General features: G+C 37.4%; 1 protein-coding gene across 1 annotated transcript in view; it reads right to left on the bottom strand.

Annotated features, from left to right (window-relative positions):
• The window catches only part of LOC107815144 (nuclear matrix constituent protein 1-like), a 36,551-nt gene that overhangs the window by 1,115 nt on the left and 8,569 nt on the right, over positions 1 to 26,867 (bottom strand). Inside the window, exons 3-6 of the mRNA XM_075243055.1 lie at positions 18,609 to 18,862; positions 18,229 to 18,499; positions 18,043 to 18,126; positions 520 to 2,531 (exon numbers count right to left, since the gene is read on the bottom strand). Coding sequence (XP_075099156.1) covers positions 520 to 2,531; positions 18,043 to 18,126; positions 18,229 to 18,499; positions 18,609 to 18,862 — 2,621 coding nt within the window. The remainder of the gene's footprint in view (positions 1 to 519; positions 2,532 to 18,042; positions 18,127 to 18,228; positions 18,500 to 18,608; positions 18,863 to 26,867) is intronic.

Raw genomic sequence — 26,867 nt, 5'->3', positions numbered from 1 at the left:
GATAAGTTTAAATTAGCTCAATTTTCTTATTCACAAATAATAACAAAAGTGATTGAGAGGCAATTATACTGTTAATAAGTCTGCACTAACTGAAACTGATAGGAAAATGCCCGGGTATATCAGCAATCTTTTCTTTCAGCAATCATCATAGTTTCATCGAAACCAGGGTTGACATTTACTACCCAGATCATTAAGGATTTAAGAGCTTCACCGCACAGGAAAAGTGTGTCTGTTCCCTTAGGAACTATATCAAACTCTCATAGCCAACAAATAAAAGCAGCTATTCTAGTTAGGCAACTCCATTGCCATTGTAAGTTGAAAAGAACTCATGCTAGACAAGTAAATCGAAGAGGATAAACACAATTAAGCTTTAGACTAAAAGCAAGCTTCTGAATTAATCATGCACAGCAAAATTCATACCAGGCTCCTCCAAATTTCTAATATACACCAGCGGGAGCAACCAGCAGATATCACTCCCACATTAATTACTTTATGCACATTAAAAAAACTGCAACTTACGTCTTGTGTCGTCTGAGATTATAACGCCTCTCCCCATGATTTTGCACAGCTGAAGTGGATGGTTGATGCCTCTTCCTCCGTCCACCTGTTGCGACACTTTCAGAATGACCCTCACTATCATTAGCATCAATTCCAGTCGCTGTAGTTTGAGAAGTTTGTCCGCGAGTCCGCTTCCTTGGGACGGTAGTGGCTGCTGCCTTTCCAGCAATGGCAGAGTCACCCCTACTCTCACTGATATCTTCGGGATGTTCGTCATTTGGTAGTAGTTCAGCATTGTTTCCAAGAAAAGCAGCAGCTTCTTCAATCACTGCCTTCACGGTGCGTGTTCGACAAATTCCCTTTCCAGATCTTTTTCTAGGTTTACACTGACCACTTGTCAGCTCAGATTGCTCGGATTCCTCTGGAACCTCTTGTATTCTACTATCCATGTCACTTTGATAATCAACAGTTGTATGCCTCACCCCTCTGACACTGTTGTCAGGTGGTAGATGCTTCACACTTGGGCCTTCAGCTATATCTTGTTCTCTTATGTCTGTACCAAATATCTTGCACGGCTCACATGGTTTCAAAGATGAATCCATTACCAGATTTTTTCTGTTCGGGGACAAGCTAAAAATCTTTGTGGTGCATTTGTGGAACCAGGAAATCCTAGAATCAGAATCTTTTTGTTCAACCTCAGCAGGAGATCTCTCAAAATTTTCTCCAAAAGAAGCAACTTTTTCACCAAGTTTGTCTCCCCGCAGAGAAAGAGGAGACTCCTCATTATCACCTATTTCGCCCAATGGAAAGTTACAAGTGGCATACTCTCTAGCAATTTTCCCACAATTTTCACAATCCTTGATCTTTTCAACATATGCAAGAAAATGGTTTTTCTCCTTCACAAACTGCCGGCGCTGCTCCTTGAGCTTCTTGTTAAGAACGCCAAGAGCATCTATGTCCTTGCGCAGTTCAAATTGGTGATTTTCCAACTGCTTCTTTTTCAATGACATTTCTTGTTTTTCATTCTCTAACCTAATCCTTTCAGCTCTTACTTCGTCCATTTCCTTCTGAGTAACTTCTTTCAAAGAACTAATTTCAGTGGCTTTCTCTCTCTGGTCAAGAAGTGATTTTTCCTTCAGTTCAATTTTTTTGTGCATTTCTTCCTGTTTATTCTGCAGATCAGTCTCAAGATCTCTTCTCCGAGCCTCAAAATCACGAAGCAATATGTTATGTTCATTTTCAGCTTTCTCAGATAACAATAATTGTTCGTACTTCATTGTTGCAGCAAATGATTCTTTCTCCAATTTAAGAGCTTCCCGCTCTCGCCTGACATAATCCTCAGTGGCAAGCTTATTTTTCCTTAATTGTTCGTCTTCAGTGTCTCGCAAGTCATCAAGCATCGTTTTCTCTTCTTGGAGATGTAGCAACTCTTTAGTTACAACAGCTCTCTTCTCATCCAGCGCTTCCCACTGCTTTTCGAACTTCATTCTGTCTTCTTTCAGATCTTCACCCTTCTTCAAAATCAAATCCTGCTGATGTTTGTACCTCTGAATCTCCCTTTTCAACTCCATCTGCAACTGAAGATGCTCAGCCCTTTCCGCTTCACTAACTTTAAGTTTTTCAGTTGCTTCAGAAATATTGATTTCCTTCTGACTTATTTCAGCTTTCATCTGATACAGCTCACCTTTGAGATTTAGCTCGCTTTGTTTATCAGAAAGTGTTTCCTTTTTCACAACCTCCAGCCTTTTCTCCTCAGCTTTGAGAAACTTTTCTTTCTCTTTTACTTCTTTCAACTTCCACTCAATGTCTTTTTCTCTCTCTTTAAACTTTTCTAACTCATTTTCCAGAAATTGCTCCCTTTTTCTGAGTTTTCCCTCTAAGTGGTTAAGTTCCAGTTCCCTCTCTTTCAAACCATCAAACTTCGCTCTCACCTCTTTGTCAAACAAATGTCTCCTATTCAGATTCAACTTAAGTTCCTGCTGTTCGGCATCAAAAGCAGCTCTATGCTCATCAAGAAGCTTCTGAATCTCCCCCTGAAAACAAAATTTAGCATCAGCTCGTGCCCCAAAACTAAATATATTGCACATTTAACTCCTGAGCCAGTGAACAAAAAATACTTTTTACGTTGACTTGTGTATATCTTTAGTAGCAAGATAATATACATCAAGTGTTCATTTTTTATGAAGATAATGCATCAATTATTCATTCTTCTGTATTTCGGCATCACTACAAAGCTTAAGCAAAAGAATAAAGTATACAGCCTCTAAATAAATAAATAGAGAAATTGGCAAGTCACATTATTAGACAAACATAGCAAACAATTACAGAAAAGCTTAGCGAGTTAACCAGCAAAAAAATAAGTTAGCCACCAGAAATCGTAGCATCCTAGATTGTTTGAACAAATACCAAGTGTTCATTATAAATTTAAAAGTGAAATAACTAAGAATTTTATCAAACAAAATTAAATAAAGAAATAAAAATAATAGGCTAATCAGTGGAGGTATAATAAACTTAAAGAGAGACAAAGGTAGTTAGTCTTGCACTGAAGGTTCTATAACCAGTCCAAAATACATAATGGATGCTAGGGTGCAATTTATAAATGTCACTTTTACATTAAACTAGTCTGTTATAAATATATGATTCTTAATTCGGAACATTTCCCTGCTACATTGGCGACCGACTAAAAAGCTAAGTTGCTCGGACACCGGTGCAGTGTCTGACACGAGTATGGATCTAGAGGTTGGATCCTTCGAAATGTAAATTCTAAGATTCGGGGATACGGATCCTAGTACAAATACCGGTGCAGGGATCCGGCTAAAAATAATTCAAAAAAAAAATTTCTAAATTATGAGAAATTTTGTAGAATACCTACGTATAGCTTGTAAAGTGTGGATTTCGTTTTTATTCTCAAGTTGTAGATAAGTAAAGGATTGATTCCCTGGATAAGGTATGCTACTTTCTTCAAATTTACCTTAGTTTTGGTTCTGATTTCGGGAATTAAATTATATCCCGTCTCGAGTTTTCCGTCTGTTGTGGTCAAAGTATCCAAAATTGTTCGACCAGATCCGGTACGGATCCCACACCCACACATACTAGTGTTGTGTCGACACGGGTGCAGCACCTAAACTGCCGTAACAGAGCAATTTCGCTAAAAAGTGTATCATCCTCACTATATTGTTTGTGAACATGTGTCACTTCTATTTCCAACAACACTTGTTAAAGTGTATGACCATCTCATCTATTTATTTAATTATGTTTCAACAAGCCCCTTTCACGTGCAGGCCTGATTCTTTTTCATGGGTCAAGCATATCAAAAAGAATGAGAATAATATTACACGGTGTTAGTCTCTGCAGCTGATTACGCATGACAGGCAAGAGCAACATTATAGACGTATAGTGAAGCCGTAATCATGAACTAGCAGTAAGAGAGTTTTGACAAATGGTTATAGCTTTTTAGGAAACTCATTGTAGAGAATGAGAAGAATAAGAAGACAAATGGAAACAAGAGGAGAAAATTGATATGGAAAATATATGCTACAACGTCCAAGAAAGGATGTAAACATTTCTTAGTTTTCTAACCCCTGGAGAGAGGTCATACCCGTAGCAATGTTATCAAAGGCAAAAAGCGCAAAAAAACTCTAAGGCATGTTGGGGCTTTAAGCGTAAAGTGCAAATAAAATGTGGGCTTTAATGAAGAAAGGCGCAAATGGAGAAAAACTACAAATATGTATGTGTAGTCCAAGACTAATATCTAAAAGCATGAACACCAACTATATGGACAAAGATATTGAATTTTTTTTTACAATAAAGTGAAAATTCAATTGTTTAGTGTCGCCTCTTATGGATTACACTCGTTAACAAGTAAAAGTATGCCTTAGAGCCTTGATAGGCCCGTTAAGCGAGGCGAAGCGCTCAACATGTTTTGAGCCTCGCTTCAGGGCTTAAGCGCGCTTTAAGCGCACTTTTGATAACACTGACCCTTAGGTGTGAAAATAGCCTTAAATTGAAGGTTGTGACTACGGTTGAATTGAGGGGCACATGCTCTTGCCTTGTAGAGACAATCTGAATAGCATGCAGAGAAAGATTTTGGCTTAGAGACTAGAAAAGGCGAAAGTGCATGAGTAGTCAGTAGTGCTACCAAGAATGAACTATAAGTCATATACACTCTCCAAGAAGTATGGAGTTGAGAAGTTACATCATGGCAGAGTTACCACATGAACGCATTTCGTGCGAAGTAATAATAGAAAGAAGATCGTATGTTAAGCCCGCATAAGATAGCACCAACAGTTGTATTCTAAGAGGGTGTTTGGATTGGCTTATTTTAAGTGTTTATTGGCTTTTAAGCACTTTTTTAGTTTGTGTGGTGTTTGGCAATGATAAAAAGTGCTTAAAAACACTTACTTTTAGGCATAAAAAGTACAAAAATAAGCCAAAAGCCAAAAGTTGGGTATTACCAACTTGTGACTTTTGGCTTTTAGCTTAAAAGCTACTTTTTATAAGCCAATCCAAACACCCTCTAAGTTGGCTGGCCTTATCACAACCACTATCAAAGTAGTAATCGGTAATGACTTTAGAGTCTGCATGCGTACTTGAAGTTAGTGGAGAGCACAAACGAGTACGAGAGGAGAACAAACACAGAAGTGTATAAGAAAGCTAAGAAGGAGGCGAAGTTAGCGGTCATGGAGGCTAAGACTGTAGTTTGTATGAAGAACTGGGGGACAAATGTGGGGACAAGAAGTTATTCCGGTTGGCCAAGGCGAGAGAGAGGAAGGCTCGTGATCTGGACCAAGTGAGGTGCATCAATGACGAGCAAGACAGAGTTTTAATGGAAGAGGCATAGATTAAGCGAAGATGAGAGACGTACTTTCATAAACTTCTAAATGAAGAGGGGGACACAGACATTGTGCTAGGTGAATTGGAGCACTCCGAGAGTCCCCAAAATTTTAGGTATTGTAGGCGCGTTAAAGTTGAGGAGGTCGTGGAGGCTATGCGTAAGATGAGCAGGGGCAGAGCGACCGGACCAGATGAATTGAGGTGGAGCACGATGATTCCATTGTACGAGAACAAAGGTGATATCCAGAATTGTAACAACTATATGAGTATCAAGTTGTTTCACACTATAAAAGTTTAGAGGGTGGTGGAAGTGAGGCTGAGGATGGTGCCTATATTCGAGAACCAGTTCGGATTCATGCATGGTCGTTCAACTACGGACGCTATCTATCTAATTACGGGGTTGGTGGAACAATACAGGGATAGAAAGAAGAATTTGCACATGGTGTTTATTGACCTAGAGAAAGCGTATGACAAGGTCACTAGGGAGGTTATGTGGAGATGTTTGGGAGCTAAAAGTGTTATGATAACATACATTAGGGTGATTAAGAATATGTATGATAGAGCTAAAACTCGGGTTGGGACAGTGAGAGATGACCCGGAGCATTTTCCGGTTGTTATGGGGTTACACCAAGAATCTGTGCTCAGCCCGTTCTTATTTGCCTTGCAATGGATGCATTGACACACCATATTCAAGGGGAGGTGTCCGTGGTGTATGTTATTCGCTAATGATATAGTTCTGATTGATGAGACGCGAGACGGTATTAACGAGAGGTTGGAAGTTTGGAGACGGGCCCTTGAGTCTAAAGGTTTCAAGTTGAGCAGGACTAAGACAAAATACGTGAAGTGCAGGTTCAACGGCGCGTCGAGAGAAGCGGTCATGGACGTGAGGCTTGCCTCTTAAGTCATCCCCAAGAAAGTGAGTTTCACGTATCTGGGGTCGGTTATCCAGGGAATGGGGAGATTGACGAGGGTGCCACGCACCGTATAAGGGTGAAGTGGATGAAATGGAGGCTAACGTCTGGCGTCTTGTGTGACATGAATGTGCCTCAAAACTTAAAGGTAAGTTCTATAGAGTGGTGGGTAGACCGACCATGTTGTATGGGGTAGAGTGTTGGCCAGTAGAATTCTCATATCTAACAGATGAAAGTAACAGAACTGAGGATGTTGAGATGGATGTGGGGGCATACTAGGTTGGATAAGAATAGGAATGTGGATATTCTTGTGAAAGTGGATGTGGCCCCCATGGAAGACAAAATGCAGGAAGCGAAGCTTAGATGGTTCGGGCACGTGCAGAGAAGAAACCTAGATGCCCCGGTAAGTAGGGTTTGGCGGGTATGAGAAGAGGTAGAGGACGGCCTAAGAAGTATAGGGGAGTAGGTGATCAGGTAGGACATGGCGCGGTTTCAGCTTATCAAGGACATGGTCCTTAATAGGAGGTGTCGAGGTCCAGCATTAAGGTTGAAGGTTAGTAGGTAGTCGAGTGTTAGTAGGTAGTCTAATAGTGTCTTGTCTTAGACTACTAGTAGTACATATTGTTTTCATACTATTTTTCCGCTCTGGTTGCTTTTGTTAATGGTTGTTGCTATTGTTTTTTCCATCTATTTTTCTCGTTCTTACGGTGCTGGTACTATCTTTCTGGCCTTTGTTGTTGTTATTGTTCTATTGTTTCGTTTCATCTTCTTGAGTTGGAGGGTCCATTGGAAACAAGCGTCTCTATCCCCCTAGGTAGGGGTAAGGTCTGCGTACACACTACCCTCTCCAAACCCCACCTATGTGATTATACTGGGTTGTTGTTGCTGTATGTAGCAGATGCATGATGGTAGGGGCTACCTAGTGTCCCATTTACATGTGATTGATGGTACAGAGTCACTTGGAACTCCCTAGTATATTGTTAAATCGTAGCGATATTTTGCTAGTTAAGGATCGAGGCAGGTGGAGATCTAGTCTTCTAGAAGTGTTTTCCTCTAAATAGCATGTCTTCCAAGTATTTGATAATTTTGCATAAATGATGCATATGATTTAAATTGTGGGATTGTGCTTGTGGGAGCGAGCGAGTAAAAGTTTCACGGTGTAAAAAGGATGTTTATGCCTATGTTTTACGAAGATGAAGCTCATGATCATATTTTGGATACTCGCATGTATTTGAACTATGTTTTAATTATTAAAGCACATATTTTAGCTTATGGTGAAAATGAACTCGCAATATGATTAGCAATCTATTCTTGAATGCTATTTTTCAATTAAGTCAAGCTATTCTTGAATGTTATTATGTTCATGTTTAAGCTTGAGGGTCATATACAAATTATGAATGTTAAAGATATGCTTTGGGAGGAACCTTTGACGACTGAGAGAATATTAATCATTCTCTAAGTTACTCGGACTCGGGTGCGAATGTCTAATACGGGTGTGAATTTAGAGATAGGATCCTTCATGACCTAAATTTTAAGATTCGGATACGGGTGCTGGAACTTAGCTAAATTTAATTAAAATATCTAAAAGTAGAGTTATAAAAATATGTCAAAATGATAAGACATTATGTAAAAACTTACAAGGTATTCTGAGAAAGACAAAATATTATTTAAGAGAAGAACTCGAAAAGGTGATAAAAAGAAAAGGTCTGACATAAAAATTTCTATATATAAGGTATGAGAAGCAATTTAATACATAAATAAAAAATATTAAATAGGCATAGATAAGTGACCAAGAACTAAATAAAAATAACATATTAATCAAATCTTTCAATTCTCATATTAAGAAGTAAATAATAGATACTAAAACTAGCCAATAGTCCTCAAAAGTCATAACATATTAAGCAAATGCAAAGCCAAATCACAAAAGGAGCAACATCCTATTCTTCGATACGCCCAAGCTCGACCTTTCTTTTGGCTTGATGCCATTGAATAATAGGATAGAATTTACTACAATCACACCAAAAAAAAAAAAACAGAACGGCTAAAACAAAGAAAAAAAGTAGAACAATCAAGTTGGATCTTTTTTTTTGGCTTGATGTTGTTGAACAATAAGATAGAATTTACTACAATCACAAAAGAGAAAGAAAAAAAGAACACTTAAAACAAAGAAAAAACCTAGAACAGTCAACAGAGATTAACAAAAATTAGAGCAGAAGCAGAACATAGAAAACAGAGAAAGGATGAACTGAAAAAAATAGAAAAGAAGAAGAGAAAATATGAGAGGAGTCAGGAAGGAGGTAAAGCAGAAGAGGAAGAGAAGAAGATAAGAGAAACTTACCTTGAGAGAAGAGGAGGAGAAATCGCAAGGCTTGCAGAAGTCAGTCGAAGCGGGTGTTTTGGAAAAGGTCGGGTAAGAGTGTATTTGCAAAAATTTTACAAAAAACCCAAGGCAGCCGTCAACCTCGATTAAGCGAGTTTTTCTCGCTTTTCTCTTGCGCTACGGGACCTTTTCTTCCAAAACATCTGCTTCGACACACTTCTGCAAGCCTTGCGACTTCTCCTCCTCTTCTCTCAAGGTAAATTTCTCTTATCTTCTTCTCTTTCATCTCTTCTTTCTCTTCCTCTTCTGTTTTTCTCTGCTTTACCTACTTCCTCTCGACTCCTCTCCCATTTTCTCTTCTTCTTTCTATTTTTTTCAGTTCGTCCTTCCTCTGTTCTGCTTTATTTTCTATGTTCTGCTTCTGCTCTGTTTTTTTGTTAATCTCTATTGACTGTTCTGGTTTTCTCTCTGATTTAAGTGCTCTGTTTTTTTTTTTTTGTGATTGAAGTAAATCCTATCTTATTATTCAACAGCATCAAGCCAAAAAAAAGATCCAGCTTGATTGTTCTAGTTTTTTTCTCTGTTTTAGCTGTTCTTTTGTTTTTTTTGCGGGTGTGATTATAGTAAATTCTATCCTATTATTCAACGGCATCAAGCCAAAAGAAAGATCCAGCTTGGGCGTATCGAAGAATAGGATGTTGCTCCTTTTGTGATTTGGTTTTGCATTTGCTTAGTATGTTGACTTTTGAGGATTATTGGCTATCTAGTTTTAGTATCTATTATTTACTTCTTAATTTAAGAATTGAAAGTTTTGCTTAATATGTTATTTTTATTGAGTTCTTAGTCATTTATCTATGCTTATTTAATATTTTTAATTTATGTATTAAATTGCGCTTCACATGAAAAAAGTGCGCACTTCGCTTCACGCTTCTCGCTTCGGTAAAGCGAGGCATCATCGCTTTTTTCCACTTCTTGCTCTCCAAAACACTGGTCGGGACCTATATTACGATTGGAATATGGGAATGTTGTTGAGATGATGGTGCCATGAAGGACACATCATATGTGACAGATATACAAGTAAATATTCTTCGATAGGTGAAGCTCTATCAGATGTCGGTCGCAGCCCCCTAGTCTGGGTCAGAACGATTTTTTTAAAAGTAAATATTTGTTATTACTACACTAAACAGCACCCAACGAGTACTGGTATACAAAAGTTATATACAATAAAAGGCTAAGCCTGGAGAGAATTTAGAACTATATGAATATCAACCACATATACATCATTAAGTTTACACCAAAACATTAACTGCTGTGCGCCTGTGAGCATTTCATTTAAACTATGTATAGGTTGAGCTATCCCTTCAAACATCTTCAATTTCATTCCTCCAAGAAAACCAAAAAAACACGAGCTGGAACTGTATTCTATACTTTTGCATCATTCCTCAGATTATATGATTATATGACCAGCAGCACAGTAAATCCTTAACAGAAGCAGGCATCACACATGAGATTCCAAAAAAATTAAGAAATAGACTCCATAATTGTAAAACAACAGGATAGTGTAAGAAAAATGTCTTGATGTCTCCACAGCTTTTTTTGTATGAGTAATAAAGGAATATTATTGTTGTAAAATAAACCAGCATTAAGAAAATGCTGGAGCAAAAATACATCCAAAAGAGAACTTTACATTGTGTGTAAAGAACTAAGAAAGTCAACAATAGCTTCTGACTCTAAAACATATGCCGTCCTATTGTCCCACCAGAGACTAAGCAAAAATATACACTTGAGCTTGAGATTAATAACATTGTCCCCTCTTGTCTTCAAACTCTCGCATTTCTTTATCTCCATATGACCCACCACACCACCATAGGAATGGTTTTCCAGACATCTTTGGAAGGTTTTGAAAGGTTCAGTCTATTCCAGGAAAGCAAAAATCCACTGTATTATTTGGCATACACCATTGGATCCCAGAAGATTAAAAGAGAGATGCCAAATATGTCAGCAGAAGCTACAATGGAGGAATAGATGGTTAACATCTTCCTCCACTTCACAGAGAGCACATCTGTTACAAAGAGTAGTGCCTCTCTTTTGAAGATTATCAAGTGTGACATTTTCTATATGCCAGTATCCAGGAAAAGCATTTAACTTTGTAAGGAGCTTTATTCTCCCAAATAGACTTCCATGGCTAAGATGTTAGAGAGGGAGTACTGCTTGTCAAGATTGTATAACTACATTTCACAGAAAAGCTTCCATTGTTGTTGGCCTTCCAGGATAGAGAATCTGGTTAGTCCAATTGTTCTGCAATTGGAAGGTGTTGGTTGGTGGCGCATCTAAACAGAACAGGGAATGTCGTCACGAGGGGAGTATGACCAAGCCATAAATCTTGCCAAAATTTTATCTTTCTGCCGTCCCCTACTCTTAAAGAGCATTGTTTCCAAAAGTAAATCCAATGGCATCGGATGTGTTTCCACACGCTTAAGCCAAGTGGAGAATACCCGGAAGGTCTTGCCTAATTCTGGAATCTAGACACTCGTGGGCAATAAGAACTGCATCAGAAATTTGCCGCCCTTTAACAAAAGCCATCTGATTGGAAGAAATAAGGTTCCCCATCACCTTCTTAAGCCTGCCAGCTAACACTTCGGAGAGAATTTTATAGAAGCTGCCTAAAAGACTGATAGGCCTAAAGTCTCGTACCACCTTAATACCATCCTTTTTAGGAATAAAAGCAATGAAAGGGGCATTAAAGCTCTTGAGGAACTGTTCCTGATGATGAAAATAGTTCATGGCATTTCAGAAATCATGACGAATGACACTCCTAACATTTTTGGTAGAAACACATAGTAAACCCATCTGGCCCGGGTCCTTTGTCCCCTTCACACTCTTCTAGTATACTAAGGATTTCATCTTCCAAGAATGGTTGCATCAAAGTTGAATTATCTTCCTGAGAAATAACCGGAGGACTCCTATAAGACCAAAGAAGTCTCAATGGATCAGATTCACTATAAAGAGCAGTGTGGAAGGCAACAATCTCATTGTTAATGGATTCTTCATCTAATATAATAGAACTATTAAGATTGAGAGTATGTGAATGCTTCTACGATGGGCATTCGTAATTTCACGAAAAAATCTAGTGTTGTTGTCCCCCTGCTTCAACCAAAGACTTCTAGATTTTTGTCTCCAACAAATTTCCTTTTGTTCAGCAATAGACTCAAGGTCCATATGCTAAGTGCAAACCAGCTCGATGAATCAATTCGGAATCTGCAAGGTTCCTGTCTTTAGCAATTTCTCAAACTTGAGAATATCCTCCAGAATAGAAGATTTCCTCGACTCCAATACGCCAAAAATCATCCCATTTAGAAGAGAAAAGAGATCTGTCAATTCATATATTAGAGAGGAATTAACTGTTTTAACCCACGTAAAGAGGCCACCAACCAAAGATGGATCATGTAACTCCGTGTCCTCAATAAATTCCAAGAATTCCAACATACTTGAGGGACAGAATGTTTATTTTTTCGCTTGGAAGCGAATTGGGTAACATTAAAGTCGCCACAAAAAACCCAAGAGCCATTTTGTAAGCCTCTAACAACCGTCAATTCAAGCCAAAGGTCCTGCCTTGCTTTCTATTAAGAGGAGCTTAAAACCCGAAATGACACATGAAAAATTTGTCAAGACATTAAAGAGAGAAATTGAGAGAGATGAGGAGTAGAGAAGTAGACCAAGTCCTTTCATCCCAGAGAAAAACAATACCACCTTTTGTGCCATCAGCCACTAGAGCAATGTAATTCACCCATCTTCCAGCCCATACATTACCTGCCTTCTTAGAATTCCAATGCTCAATCTTAGTTTCTTGAAGTTTCTTGGAGACGAAGGATATCAAGTTTCCATTTAATGAACAAGAGTTTTAAGTGATTGCATTTGTCCGAACAATTTAACCGCCTAACATTCCATGATATGATGCTAATATTCATTATAGACAAATGGCAAGGACCTTCCTTCCTTTCCCACGGCTAGTGTTACCATCATAATTGACGAGGGATACCAAATTTTGAACTTCATACACTCCTTTTATTTCTTGGGTTTAGATGAAGAAGAAGAGAACGCATGGCAATTGACCGGTGACCTGTTTTTGTCAATCCCCATGAGTGTTTGAATGATTTCATCCTTAGCAGAAGGGCAATTGATACCGAGAATGCTCATTATTTTGATAGCATGCTTTTTACCCAATTTGTGGCTTCATCTATTGTAGAGGGAAGAGGATTCATGTCTATCCCCATCGAATTGCCATGCCGGGTTAGTTGAGAAATTTTCCATATATGAAACTGGAGAAGCTTCCTGAATATCAGTGAGAAGACTTCTTCTCACTGAGCTCCATCGAATCTCTATTGGTCACGGAGAAATTATGAGTAGGCTGGAGTTTGGAGACCGTTAGTGTGTTGGTCATGGGCGAGGTAGATGCGGAAGTAGAGGAGTTTGTGGAGTTCTTTGGAATTGAAGAACTTGGGTATGAAATCGCCAGAGATGAGTTCTGGGACCTAATTGGGGCTGAAGAATTTGTCTTTCAATGTGCTGGTGCTGCGGAACCAATTTCAGAAAGAGGAAAATTAAAGGTAGGTTTTGACTGCAGCAGTTGTTTTGTAGTGGGTTTGGAATTGGGCCCAATTTATGATTCTCGCATCATAAGGGTTGAGAGGGGTGAGAAAGTGGCAAAGATGGGAGTAAGAAGAAGTGGGTATTTGCTAGGCCCAAAAGGGCGTGGGATTTGTCTAGTGAAATGAGATGGTTTTGGGCTTCCGGTTAATTGGGCTGGGTAAAGGAAGAATGGGAAGAGCTGATTAATTTGAATTCCCTGCAGGAGATATGGGCCTGCACGTGGGGATGTACGTGTCCTTGACCAATCTTAGACCCAGTGGGTTTTACCATAAAAGGTTCTCCCCTTTGACCGGTCTCAGCAGAAGCGACCTCTTCCTAGTGAGGAGAAACAGAATCAGGAGGGAGAAGAAACGACGATTCGATCCAAAAGGGAATAGCGGTAATCTTATCATCAACTTCAATTTCCACGGCTTGGGATGGGGAGTCGTTTATTTCTCACTTGAATTATGATCCATTTCAGGCAAGATTTGTCTTCTATGTGGGTCAATAGCCGTTAATTCTCCGAGAAGCTTCCTGATTTGTTGAAAAATCCCTTCCGACCAAGGAAGACCTTTTAGCATTACCTAAATATTAGAAGATTTCTGCCTCCAGCGACCACCAGTCAAGTTGGACAGCCCTCCTTTTCCATCTCCAATCAAATGCCATAATTTCTCTCTTGAAGGACATTCAAATAGGAAAGAATCGTTGGAAAACTATTTTTACCCATATGAGTACCTTCCAATTATTTAAATGCCCATTCACAGACCTCAATTAATGCAGGCTTAGAGGCAGTTGGGAATACCCCTACTACGCATTTATGAAGGAACTTTTGTCTAGCTAAGGTGGAGTTCACATTAACTGTGATTCTGGACTCCCCGGATAACTTGGAAACAATAAGATTAGCAGGACAGGGGGCTGGTTTTGTCATGTCTGCATATGTTCCTGTAGGGGGGGTTTATGGTGGCCACCTGAATTTTCAGAGAATCTCCGGAGCTTTTTTACGATCTCAGACCATCCTGTGTTCAACGAAATTCCGGGATGATAGTGCTTTTTCTGATGAGGTGATATTGGTACAATTTTCAGATATCTTCCATAACTATTAAAAGTTCTGAAAGATGGAAAGTTGTACTTGCTTAACCTTCGAGGACCATCTGCCGCTGACATTTCCGTGTCGTTCTGAAGCAACATAATCTGGCAGGTCCACTGAAGGGAGGACAAATTAACATAAAGGCGACTAACAAAACCAGTCTTACATTCAATCAATTCATACCAAAAGTCAATTACAGAGTGTGATTCCTGAACTTCAAAAGATTTATGACCTATACTAAATAGAGAAGTTCTCTCCATCACTGGTTTTAAAATGATCACCTGAAAAAATGATCACTAAACACTAAGAAGAAAGAAGAGGACAGAAGGAAAAACCAGAGAAAAGAAAAGAGAGAGAGAGAAGAAGAAAAAGGAGATTGAGAAAGACCAAAACAGAAAATGGAGTAAGAGTGACCGGAAAAGAAGAGAGAAGAGAGCACTTTCTCTCTCTTTATACAAGGAACTCCTTAATAGTTTCTGTCAGATAGTTATGTAATTAGTTCGAGTCCCACATTGAATAGGAGTAGGATATGTATTATGTATAGTTATAAATAGGGCTTGTAGTATTAAACTTAATACATCAATAATATATTTTTCTCCCATGCTTTCCCACATGGTATCAAATTGGTGAGAAAATTATCATTGTGCATCATTCCAGCAACTTCCGAGAAGAAAGACCTCGTCGCCGTGCAATTTTCCGGCGACTTAAGAGGCTATTCGCGCAAAATCACTTTCCGTTGGTGTCATGCAAAAACCAACACCACCACTAGGTTGCGCCGATCACTCTATGGTCTAAAGCAGTCTCATCGAGCCTAGTTTGGTAAGTTCAGCACAGTTATTCAGGGAGTTTGGCATGACTCATAGTGAAACTGATCACTCTATGTTTTATCGGCATTCTGCTTCAAATCTCTGTATTTATCTGGTGGTTTATGTTGATGACATTGTAGTTACCGACAATGATCAGAATGATATTACTAAGTTGAAGCAACATCTCTTTCAGCACTTTCAGACTAATGATCTGGGCAGATTAAAATATTTTTTGGGTATTGCGGTCGCTCAGTCTAGCTCATGTATTAAGATCTCACAACGGAAGTATGATTTAGACATTCTTGATGAGACAAGAATGACAGGCTGTAGACCTATTGACACTCCTATGAATCCGAATTCTAAACTTCTGCCCAGGGGGAGCCGCTTAGAGATCCTGCAAAATATAGGCGGTCGGTTGGTAAATTGAATTACCTCATAGTGAATAGACCTGATATTTCCTTTCCTGTGAGTGTTGTAAGTCAGTTTATGGATTCTCCATGTGATAGTCATTGAGATGCAGTTGTACACATTCTTCGGTATATAAAATCAGCTCCATGCAAAGGATTATTGTTTGAAGATCGAGGTCATGAGCAAATCGTTGGATACTCAGATGTTGATTGAGCAGGAACACATTCTGATAGACGTTCTACGTCTGGATATTGTATTTTAAGGCCATCTCCAACCCTCCCCCATTTCTCCATAATGGGGGCAACTTTGCCATAATGAAGCTCCAACCCTCCCCAATTTTGGGGGATGAATAATGTTCCCTCAAATATGGGGTACACTATTCATCTCCCCAATTACTATTCATGCATATTTTATTATTTATCTCTTTTAATTTATCTCTTTATATATACCTAATTATGTTTATGTAATATCTTTATAATATTAATTTTACATTTTAACTTTGGCGTATAATTTTGATAAATTAATTTTCGTACATTTATTATTTTTATGTAAAATTGTAAGTTAATTTTATTATAAGTTATAATTGTACAAAAAATATATAATCATCTCAAAAAATGAATGGTGCAAATATAAAATATTAGATGTTGCTAAAATTGAAAAGTGAAAATTGAAAATATATTAAAATTGGAAATACATGAAAATTGAAAATACATTAAATTAAAATACATAAAAATTGAAACTTCGATAAATAACATAATAACTTAGTAGGGAGATTTTGTCGTTTCCAGATACACCAAAATTATTATAATATTGAGTGAATGGGGATGAAGATTGTTGTGGTTGTGACTGTGGATATAATGACTACATGTATTATACTGCACAACATGATAATCGAGAATGAACGTGATCTTAATGCACAAATTCAAGATGATTTGGAAGGTCCACCTCCAACAGTAGAAATAGCAGTAGATGAAAATCAACGATTTTAAGAATTTTAGCTCGACATAGAAGAATTAAGGACAAAGATGTTCATTTTGCACTTCGTAATGCATTAATAGATCATTTATGGGAGAATACTAGAGGTTGAAGTTGAATATTTAGGTAGTATTTCGAATGAATTTTATCGTTATGTAATATGTATTTAATTAATCTTGTATCGCAATGATTTAATTTTTATTTGAATTATTAGTTATCTATAATAATTGCTTGCAAATTATATTACTTAAAATTTTATGAAATTGTATTAATGGAAATTACAAATTAATGAAAATAAAAGATGGAATTTGTTTGATGGAAATTAAAAAATAAAATTGAAATGAAAGATAATAATATAATATAGAACAGAGAGAAGAATATAAAAAAGAATATTCTCTTTTGGGAGAAAAAATGGGGGAATGGTTGGAGTAAGTTGTCCCCAAAATGGGGAAATCCCCATTTTGGGGACCAAAATGGGGGTAAAGGTTGGAGATGCCCTAATAGGAGATAATTTGATGTCTTGGAAGAGCAAGAAATAGAATGTGGTTGCTCGATCTAGTGTAGAAGCAGAATATCAAGCAATGGCTATGTCAACATGTGAGCGAGTTTAGACCAAACAATTGCTCAAGGAGTTGAAATTTGGTGAGATCAGCCAAATGGAACTTGTGTGTGATATCAAGTTGTCCTTCATATTGCATCGAATCCGGTGTTCCATGAGAAAAATAAACACATTGAGATTGATTGTCACTTCATCAGAGAAAAGATACTCTCAGGAGATATTGCTACAAAGTTTGTGAAGCTGAATGATCAACTTGCAGATATTTTTACCAAGTCCCTCATTGGTCCTCGTATTAGTTACATATGTAACAAGCTCGGTACATATAATTTGCATGCACCGGCTTGAAGGGGAGTATTAGATAGTTATGTAATTAATACGTAATTAGTGCGAGTCCCGCGTTAAATAGGAGTAGGATATGTATTATGTATAGTTATAAATAGGGCTCATTGTATTACAATTAATACATGAATAATATATTTTTCTCCCGGGCCTCATAATTTCTAATTAGTGTTTATTATTGATGTCTCGACATCTTTCTCGCTCACTATTCCTTGATTTCTCAAAAGGAACAAGCTTCGAATATGTAAATTCACATTACATTGTATATGTTTCTCTAAGTACTTCTTACAGATTGTGATGCTGTTATACTGGATTGGACTATTCACTCACCTATATATAGAGGTTGTCTTAGAAACTATTAATTTTCAATTTAACCTTGCTCAGCCTGCCCCTCCCCCGTCCATCTTCAAGCTAAAACTTTAGAAATGGCTTACAAGTTCCAAGGCAAATAAAATACTACAAATTTCTCTGTGAGTTTTTGGTTGCGATAATGCATATTGCAGTCTAACTTGGCAACCCATAAACCCCTAATGCAAGAATGACAACAAGCATAGAGAAAATTATATATCTGACAAGCAACTTTAGTAATGTACTTAGGCAGGGGAAGGGGGAACAAAGATGCAACAGATGCAATTAGTAACACTGGTCAGAAGGATAATATGAGGTGTTCAACTAACCCTTTCTCTAGAGTTCAACTTCTCAGCCAGAAAATTCAATTCCTTCTCCTTCATCTCCAATTCAGCTCTATAAGACTCTATATTCTGCAATAGTACTAAAAGTAACTAAATGTATCCATTTAACACATTTGAACAGGATAACAAAAAAGAAGAAGAAAAAAGGATTAGAATCATCCTCACACCCACTTGTTCCTTTCTAGTCATATCCGCAACCTTCTTGCTTATAGCATCATCTCTTTTCTTTAGAGCTATATTAGATGAATCAATCCTTTTCTGCTCTTCTTCAAGCCTCTTTTCCTTCTGCTTGTGAGCCACATCCAAATTATTCACCTTTTCTTCTCTTTCGATGAGCTTCCTCCTCCCTTCATATAGTTTCTCTTCCTTCTCCTGCAGCTTCCTTTCCCACTCCCCTAAATCCTCTTTGTGCTTGGAAAATCTAGCTTCATGCACTTCTTGCCTAATGAAACAGTAGAGAGGAAGTCAAGCAAAATCCATCAAGATATCTCCAAAACGGGAAAAGCAAAAGGAGAAACAGTCAGTTGTAGTCATTGTATTGTCTGCCATACTCTGCAGTCAAGGAGGCATGCTCCCTTCTTAGCACACTTTCCCGAATTTCAAGTTCACGCAATTTCCTCTCCAACTCAGAATTCATTCTATTTGCCTCAGCAAGCTTGGCATCTGCAGTATGCAACTTTCCTTGCTCTTCCAAAGACTTGTCATGATATCCAACAACCAAAGCTCTAGCATCAGCCAACTCGGTTTCAGAGGCAAGCTTAATCTGTCCATGCTCTGCTTGTGTTTGACGCAGAGCCTTTTCAAGCTGCAACAACAATGATTGCATGAACAAGTTAAAGTAAAATGGAGAAACAAAAACCTCATGAAAAAAGTATCAAGCACTTTGTAAATGCGTAAATGTAAATAGTTACATGTTACAAGATGAACAAAGCTGCATAATCTTAGAACAGTCCATTCGTCATAATGTATCAGTTTCTTCTTTTTCCATTTTCTTTTCTGAACAACAAATGTGTTGATTAGAGAATAAATAAATAAAAGCTTTGTCGGGGTCCCAACCCTTTGGGTAATGCATTGACCATCTAACCAGCACAGCAATCTTTTGACTTTTGGAAGCTTATACCACAAGAAAACAGTAAAAATATCTTCAACTAAGTTTAGGTGTTCTGCGAGGAGAAAAAGACTTCTCTAAAGAGGGAAAATTCCAAGGTACTTCGGGCGGAAAGAAGAGTTTCTTTTGGTATAACAAATTGTAATTAATTTTATTGAAGAATAGCACCCAGAGAGTGCAATCACTGAGTAGTACGACAATCTGCAATATGCTTTTTAGTGCACTATCTACATGTGAAAGCAACTCAAAAAATTAGCCATCCTATTTATTTCCTGTACAATTTCATTTTTATTTTTTTACAGCAAAAGGGTAAGAGAGCTAAACATCTGTGCTTTAAGTTACAAATATTTTCCTTTTTGCATTTAAGTATATCTGATTTCTTTCCTGTCACTGAATCCACCATATGGTCGTTTGGTACAGTGATCCACAACTTCTAGTCATTTTTTGTAGTCCTCTTCTATTCCAAAAATGTAGCAGGTCTCGAAGAGACTCTGGAAGCACCATTTGACTTCAAGCAAATTGAAACAGCATGTACTAATCTGGTTTGTGATTTTGCAATTTATGAATGCGTACTATGCCAACCTCTTCTTGTAGACTGTTGGGTCAAGCAAGCCTCTCTAGCTACTAGCCATGAAAACACTCTAACTTGTAAGGTGCTTTGTCTCTCCATATCAATTACAATGGCTATACATGTTCTTGTTGTCTATTTTGGAACAAAACTATATATCCAGACTTCACCGACAAAGGGTCATCCGTATGTTTATTCCATACTATCCTATCTGGTATTAACTTAGAAGCTTTCTATCATCTATAGAAAGCTGTTCATTTCCTCCATCTCCCCATTATTGCATATTTTAACAGAAATGCTTCACCTTGAGCAGATTATTATGTCCTATCCATCACCGAAGAATGTATGTCGTAACCATCCGATCTCTAGTCATAAAAGTGATGATATGGCTGATGTGATAACTAAGTGTTTGCACGGTTGGGGTTTGGAGAATGTTTTTACTATTACAGTTGATAATACTAGTTCGGATGATACCACAGTGAAAGAGTTATCTAAACAATTGAGTAAATGGGGAACTAATATGATGGATGGTTCACACCTTCATGGAGGTGTATGGCTCATATAATCAATATCACTGTTCAAGAAGGTATGAAGGAAGTTGGTGATTTAGTGAAACGTGTTAGGGAAGTTGTAAGGTACATTAGCAATCTCCTGCAAGGTGTAAAAGATTTAAAGATTGTTGTAACATTGGAAAGATAACATGTAAGACAACATTATGTTTGGATGTTCCTACAAGATGGAATTCCACATGTTTAATGTTGGTTACAGCACAACAGTTTAAGAAAGCCATTGTAAGATATAGTTGTCTTGATATCGGGTTGTTGAATTATCTTCTTACATATCCTTGTGAGGATGAAAGGCTGCAAGTTCACTTGCAAGAGGTGATTGGGAGAATGTAAGACACATGGGAAAATTAATCTCGAAACTTTGTATACCCTTACCTTGAGGATTTCGAGTTCACTATACATCACATCGAATGTTCACTTTCAGGAAATTAGGGGAGTTAATTACTTTTTGAATCAATTGATGAAAAATGAAGATACAGAGTTGAGTGAATTGGCAAAAAGCATGAAAAAGAAATTTGACAAGTATCAGGGTGATCCAGCGAAAATGAATAAAATGATCTTTATTGAATGTGTGTTTGATCCCCATTTGAAGTTTGATTATGTGGCAATTGTACTCGTGAAAATGTACGGGGAAGAAAAAGGGGGAAAACATAAGAGATGAAGTGAAGGAGTACATGGTTTCTTTGTTGAAGAATATCAAAAGAGAAGTTCACTGCGATCTCAGTCTTCATCATCTACTGCATCCAGCAATATTACATTAGACATATCAGGACTTCCCCAAAGACCTCAAGCTCTTAGATTAGAGGAGGATCTGGATTATCTTGAGCAACTTGAAAATGGTAAAGATTTAAAGTTTTTCTTTTGCTTTTTATTATGATGGTTTATATACATGTATTGATGTCATTTTTTTAATTCTCTTTAGATTTGAGCAATGATAGAAGAGATGCATCTGTAATGGACATATAGCTACAAAGAAAGAACTGTAAGTCAATGTATCCAATTTGCTCAACTTGTCATTAGTTTTTTGTTTCATCCATAGCTAAGAAATATTAGTTCAGTTCATTCAAAAAGAAGAGAGTAAAGGTTGCACTTGTAGCGATTATATGCAAGTTCATGTTCCGTGAAGACATATAAGCAATTACTTTGACTTACTTTTTATTTGTTTGGTTTCAGATTGAAAGCTTCTTAACCGAAGACATGTTCAAGACTGATGGTTCAACCTCATTTGTTCTGATATTTTTTCGGCTTTTATAGTGAATGGTTGTTATACATCTATAATAGCATTTGACGTTTAAATATTTTTTGGTTGTTATAGATAAAATTATCCAAAAATTAAAACTTTTTTTTTAATGTTACCAGTGTTATCAAAGGCGGAAAGCACAAAAAAGCTCTAATGTCTGTTGGAGCTTTAAGCACAAAGAGCAAATAAAGCATGGGCTTTAAGGAAGAAAGGCGCAAATACAGTAAAACTACAAATATGTATGTGTAGTCCAAGACTAATATCTATAAGCATGAATACTAAATATATGGACAAAAAAATTGAAGAGAATTTACGATAAAATGAAATATCAATTGTTTAGTGCCGTCTCTTCAGGATTGCGCTCATTGGCAAGAAAAAGCATGTCTAAGCGCTCAACGTGTTTTGAGCCTCGCTTTAGGGCTTAAGCACGCTTTAAGCGCGCCTTTGATAACACTAATTTGTTACATATAAAAGATAAGAATATTATTCGAATTTAAAATCTCAAAAGATATGCATATTTCACTAGTTAAATATTGAAGAAAGCTAATATATTATTAATAAATTCATAACTAAATGTATAAAGATTTAAACTATAAGGCAAGCATTTTAAAGCTACCTAGAAAAATAAATTCTTTCAAGATTGATGGAAGAACTTTGTAATTGTAGCTTGTTTCGTAGATTTCATTCTCTAAGTAGCAATATAATGCTTGAATTGGCGAAGATTCGTGTACAAATTTTCAGCAAAAATGTATCTAATAGCTTTCCTTTGAAGACAATCTAAGTAACAATTAAATTTTTTATCTAAATATTTTTTGGAATTTGTCCAATGGAAAATATATCATGTGCAAATCTTCAAATCTTATTTCTATGCAAGATAGAAACTTTGTTTAATGGAAAAGATTGTATGAATATTTTTAGAATTATTATTAGTAATCTTAAAGATTCTATATGGTTGTTATATAGAGGCAACTTTACAAAGAGCGTTCTGCTATAAATATGGTTGTTGTTGTTATAGGTAAAAAGTTGTTATAGAGAGGTTGGTAAACTATAACTTAAAAAATCGGTTTTGAGGAAAATTTGGCTTTTATAGTGAATGACTGTTATATAGGGATGGTGTTATAAATAGGTCTGACTCTATTTGCAAGCAAGATTTAATCTTATTTGAACTTGGATTATAGTTTAGATTTTATATTTTTGGTCATGTATTTATATACTTTTAAGTATTGTGTTTTTTAAGTTTTACCCGTGACTTAGATTAAAAAATATATTTAAGAGATTTGATGTTATTAATTCTCATTCTCTATGATATTTCTTCTTTTTCTGTGATTCGAGTATTCGATTATGTTAAATTTTTTACATGACACCGAATAACCAAATCGAAAAACAGACAACAACATACCAAGTATTATCCCACATCGTGGGGTCTAGGGAGGGTAGTGTGTACGCAGACCTTACCCCTACCTTGTGAGGATAGAGAGGTTGTTTCCAATAGACCCTCGGCTCGGGAAAACATAAGCACCACATTAATGAAAAATATAGACAATAAGGGGCAGTACCAAAAAGCCATATAAAAGCAGAATAAAAACAAAAAGATAGCAAGGTGATCAACAATTAAGGAAACAACGGTTAGTCATAAAAACCTACTACCAACAGAAAGCGAGATTGCGTGTCAATACTACTGTTATGAACACTCTAGACTACCTACTCTACTACCCTAATCCTCGACCATACCTCCCTATCAAGGGTCATGTCCTCGGTCAGCTTATTTTGATAGAAAAGAGAAAAATCGAACCAAACCAAACTTATTTTGGTTCGATTTGGATTACACTTTTTCAAAACTAAAAACCAAAAAAAAAAAGAAACTGAAAAGTGCAAAACCAAACCAAAAAACTGAAAGCAACACCTAGGCCACAATATCCCCGTCATTCCCACCTTGTGCAGAGGGGCATTTACTAGTAGTCATGCCTGTTCTGAAACCTGCGTTGAAATTCCTTAAAGAGAAACAATCACCTTTTATGGTCGACATATATTCATATTATGCATAGAGGGATTCTTCGAGCAATGGTGTCGCTAGACTATGCTATATCTAAGTGATCCTCCTAAGTGATTGATCCAAACACTAGGCTACTCTACACAAACATGTTTTCTGCCCAGCTTGATGCTATTAACTATTCTTTAATAGTGGCTAAATATCAATGAGACAAGTTGGTCATTTAAAGGATCTCCAAAAGAGAAAGCTGCAAGCTTGCAACTAAGGGATAATGCACATACTTGCAATGCAAATTGATACATGTTATCAACAATACTGGAAATTCCGCCAGAACATGCAATTAATGTATTTACTCGGAGTTCAATGAGAAAAGGAAACCTAGTTTAGAATTCGAGAGGAATTGGGATTTATTTTTTCAAGACCAAACAAGTGTATACAACCTTGATTTCATTGAGAAGGATGTTTTAGAAATGACTACGGATGCAAACATTTGAACTGGTGTATATAACCTTGATTACAACAGGAAGGGTGTTGCAGATATGACTACATATACAAACATTATCAGTTCAAATGGTACTTGGCGCATCGCTTCTTTTCTGCATTTGAAGCTCACCTTTAGAATGCCTTGATTGGGCTTGCGGTTCTCGGAATGTAGATTGTTCTGCTATACAACCTAGCCAACCTTGTTCTTCTATATAACCTTGCATCCTATGCACTCAACAATTACTAGCAGCAAAATAGAGCAACTGACATTTCTTGAAATTTTGGAGTAGTTTGCGCTAGAACAAACAAAAAGTCAAGTTATGACAATTGTCTATATGAACGCCAGAAGTACAAAGGCTATCGCTAGTGCAAGTTCTACCAAGTCTTCATCATAACCAAACAAGAGTTACTGGTGGACTTACGATCTACTTAGGCTTTTTTATGTTACTCCTAATATCGTTCTCATCTAACTTGGTTGGAGATGTCTCAAGTAAATAATGGAGACTAATCCAGAAAGAAAAATGTAAAAAGGGTAATGCAAGGAAAGATATGTTCCCTTCAGAAGGCTACTAAAATTGCTTCCCAAATGGGTTGAAATAGGGATGTTTGGGTTATAAATGATGATTCCATCTATAGCCGAAAATTTTGTATGACAGACAAGGTAGATTCTTGGTAGATGTAAAATAGAAGAAACCCAATTACTCAAATTGGAATCATTTCTAAACTGTTTTGTTGATTTGTTGGCTAGCAAGCCTTGTACTAGTTCATTTTAGTGAATCCTCAAACCTGTTTGGCTAGCTTAGCACAAAATATTTTACCATTCTCAGTGTTTTCTACCAACCATTTACGTGATTGCTTCAAAACTTGGTTTACGCAGCTTCATTATGGAGAATAGAATATACTTTACAGCGGGGGGCAAATCTTATGATATAACTGAAAAGCATATGGATGGAGAAATGTGGTTTGAATGGGTTGAGCGCACGAGAAACCTGATGACTTTCAGCAGGAAAATTCTTCTATGGTTATGTGATTTATTGCATAAAGCTTCTGAAAGAAGGGGTAATGTTTCTAATAGGTGGAGGACCAGGGATCATTTATTCAACTTTTATTGCTCACAGAAACACAACAGTTACGGGAGATTTATTAGTATTGTTTCTGTACGTGGGGAAAGCAGAGCAGTTATTATTCTACCTGAAGTTGAATTAAATGCAGTGTGGGAAGAGAGAGCCTCTAAAATAGAAATGTTAGCGGAAACGAAAAAAGAAAGAACACAAGATTTAACGTGGTTCGGATCAAAATAATCCTACGTCCACCAGAGAACAATTGTCCTTTTAATATTAACAAAGGAAGGGGAGATTTCCCAATTACACTTAAGAGAATTTCTCTCTTAACTCTCTACTCACTACAATGTATTGTATTATTTTGGGATGATTTCTACAAGTGAAGGAGTGCATCTATTTATAGAGGTAAAGACCTCCTCTTGATGTCATTGGTGACATCAAACTACCTCCTCTTGATGTCATGGGTGACATCAAAGGAGGAAGCTTCCTCCTAGCATCCACACCAACTCTTTCCACCAACTCTTCCAATTGGCATGCCATTGTTGACTAAACATAAACCAACATTTTCAGCATGTCATTGTTGACTAAACATAAACCAACATTTTCAAGAAAGGTTCATTCAAAGAAACTTTCGCTTTACAAGAGCAACAAAGGTTCCAAAATTACATAATGATCTTGCTCATACTCTACGCTCAAACAAATGGTAAGAATCAAACGCTAGCATCAGAGTTATTCAACCAGAAGGCAGCCTTATCAAAATTGTTGCTTCAATGCCAACAGACAAAAGTCTTTTGGACAAGTGCATTGTCGGCAAGTTCTCGAAAGAACTAGATTTAATTCCCTCACGCACAGAGGTTAGAAGATGGGTAAACAGCAAGTGGAGTAATGTCGTTGGAGTCTATGAACTGAATGGACTACAATTTCTCTTCGAATTCCCAACCAGTAGGATGGCGGAGCAGACTATGGAGGAAACCTGGAGATGGAAGAATGCTACTCCATTGCTGAGCTGGTGGTCCCCGACAGCAGCTTGCTATCCTTCTGAAACAAAATTCGACCGGATCTGGGTGAGGATTCTCGGACTCCCATTACATCTATGGTCATCGGAAATCATGAAAGCTATCGGAGAAAAATGTGGTGGCTGGATTGAGACGGAGGAAGAGACGCATCTGTGAAATCACATGAGGTGGGCTCGAATCAAAGTTAAGGGACCGGCTGAAAAGATCCCTAGAGTCGTAGAAGTAGGAGGAATGTTGTTTTCCTTGCCATTGTGGAGTGAAATTCCGACGACCGTGAAAGTTTTCCAAGAAGAGACAATAGTGGAAGTACGCCCTAAGCTCTGTGAAGATATAGATACAGGCACTATTTTCATGAAAGAGGGGTCTAGGCACGTGGGCTCAGTAACAGGGCCCTTTAATTCAAAAATTGACAGTTGTATCACACGTGCCATTGAGCGGGGGAATTGCTCTAATGAGATTAGGGTAAATACTGAAGCCCAAGACTTCACAAAAGATAAAAGGTCCAGATTCCACAAAACTGGCTGATGGAAAAAACCCAAGTTCTATTATGGGTATCTGTGGGGCCAATCTAGCAAGGCCCAAAACTTTGGTCTCTCAAGATGTTGTAAGTGAGGAACTGAATAGGGATTCTAATTTACCACAACAAATGGAGTGACCTGACCTTCTGTTCCTTGAGATAGAAGCGTGTAAACATACGGAGGTGTATCTGAGAGAGCAAATTAAAAAATCAGCAGCTGCTCAACCATTATTATCTCAATTGGAAGATGATGGAAGTCAC

Source organism: Nicotiana tabacum, chromosome 22 (assembly GCF_000715075.1).
Source record: "Nicotiana tabacum cultivar K326 chromosome 22, ASM71507v2, whole genome shotgun sequence".
Taxonomy (NCBI): Eukaryota; Viridiplantae; Streptophyta; class Magnoliopsida; order Solanales; family Solanaceae; genus Nicotiana; species Nicotiana tabacum.
This window is presented reverse-complemented; position numbering and strand designations above follow the sequence as displayed.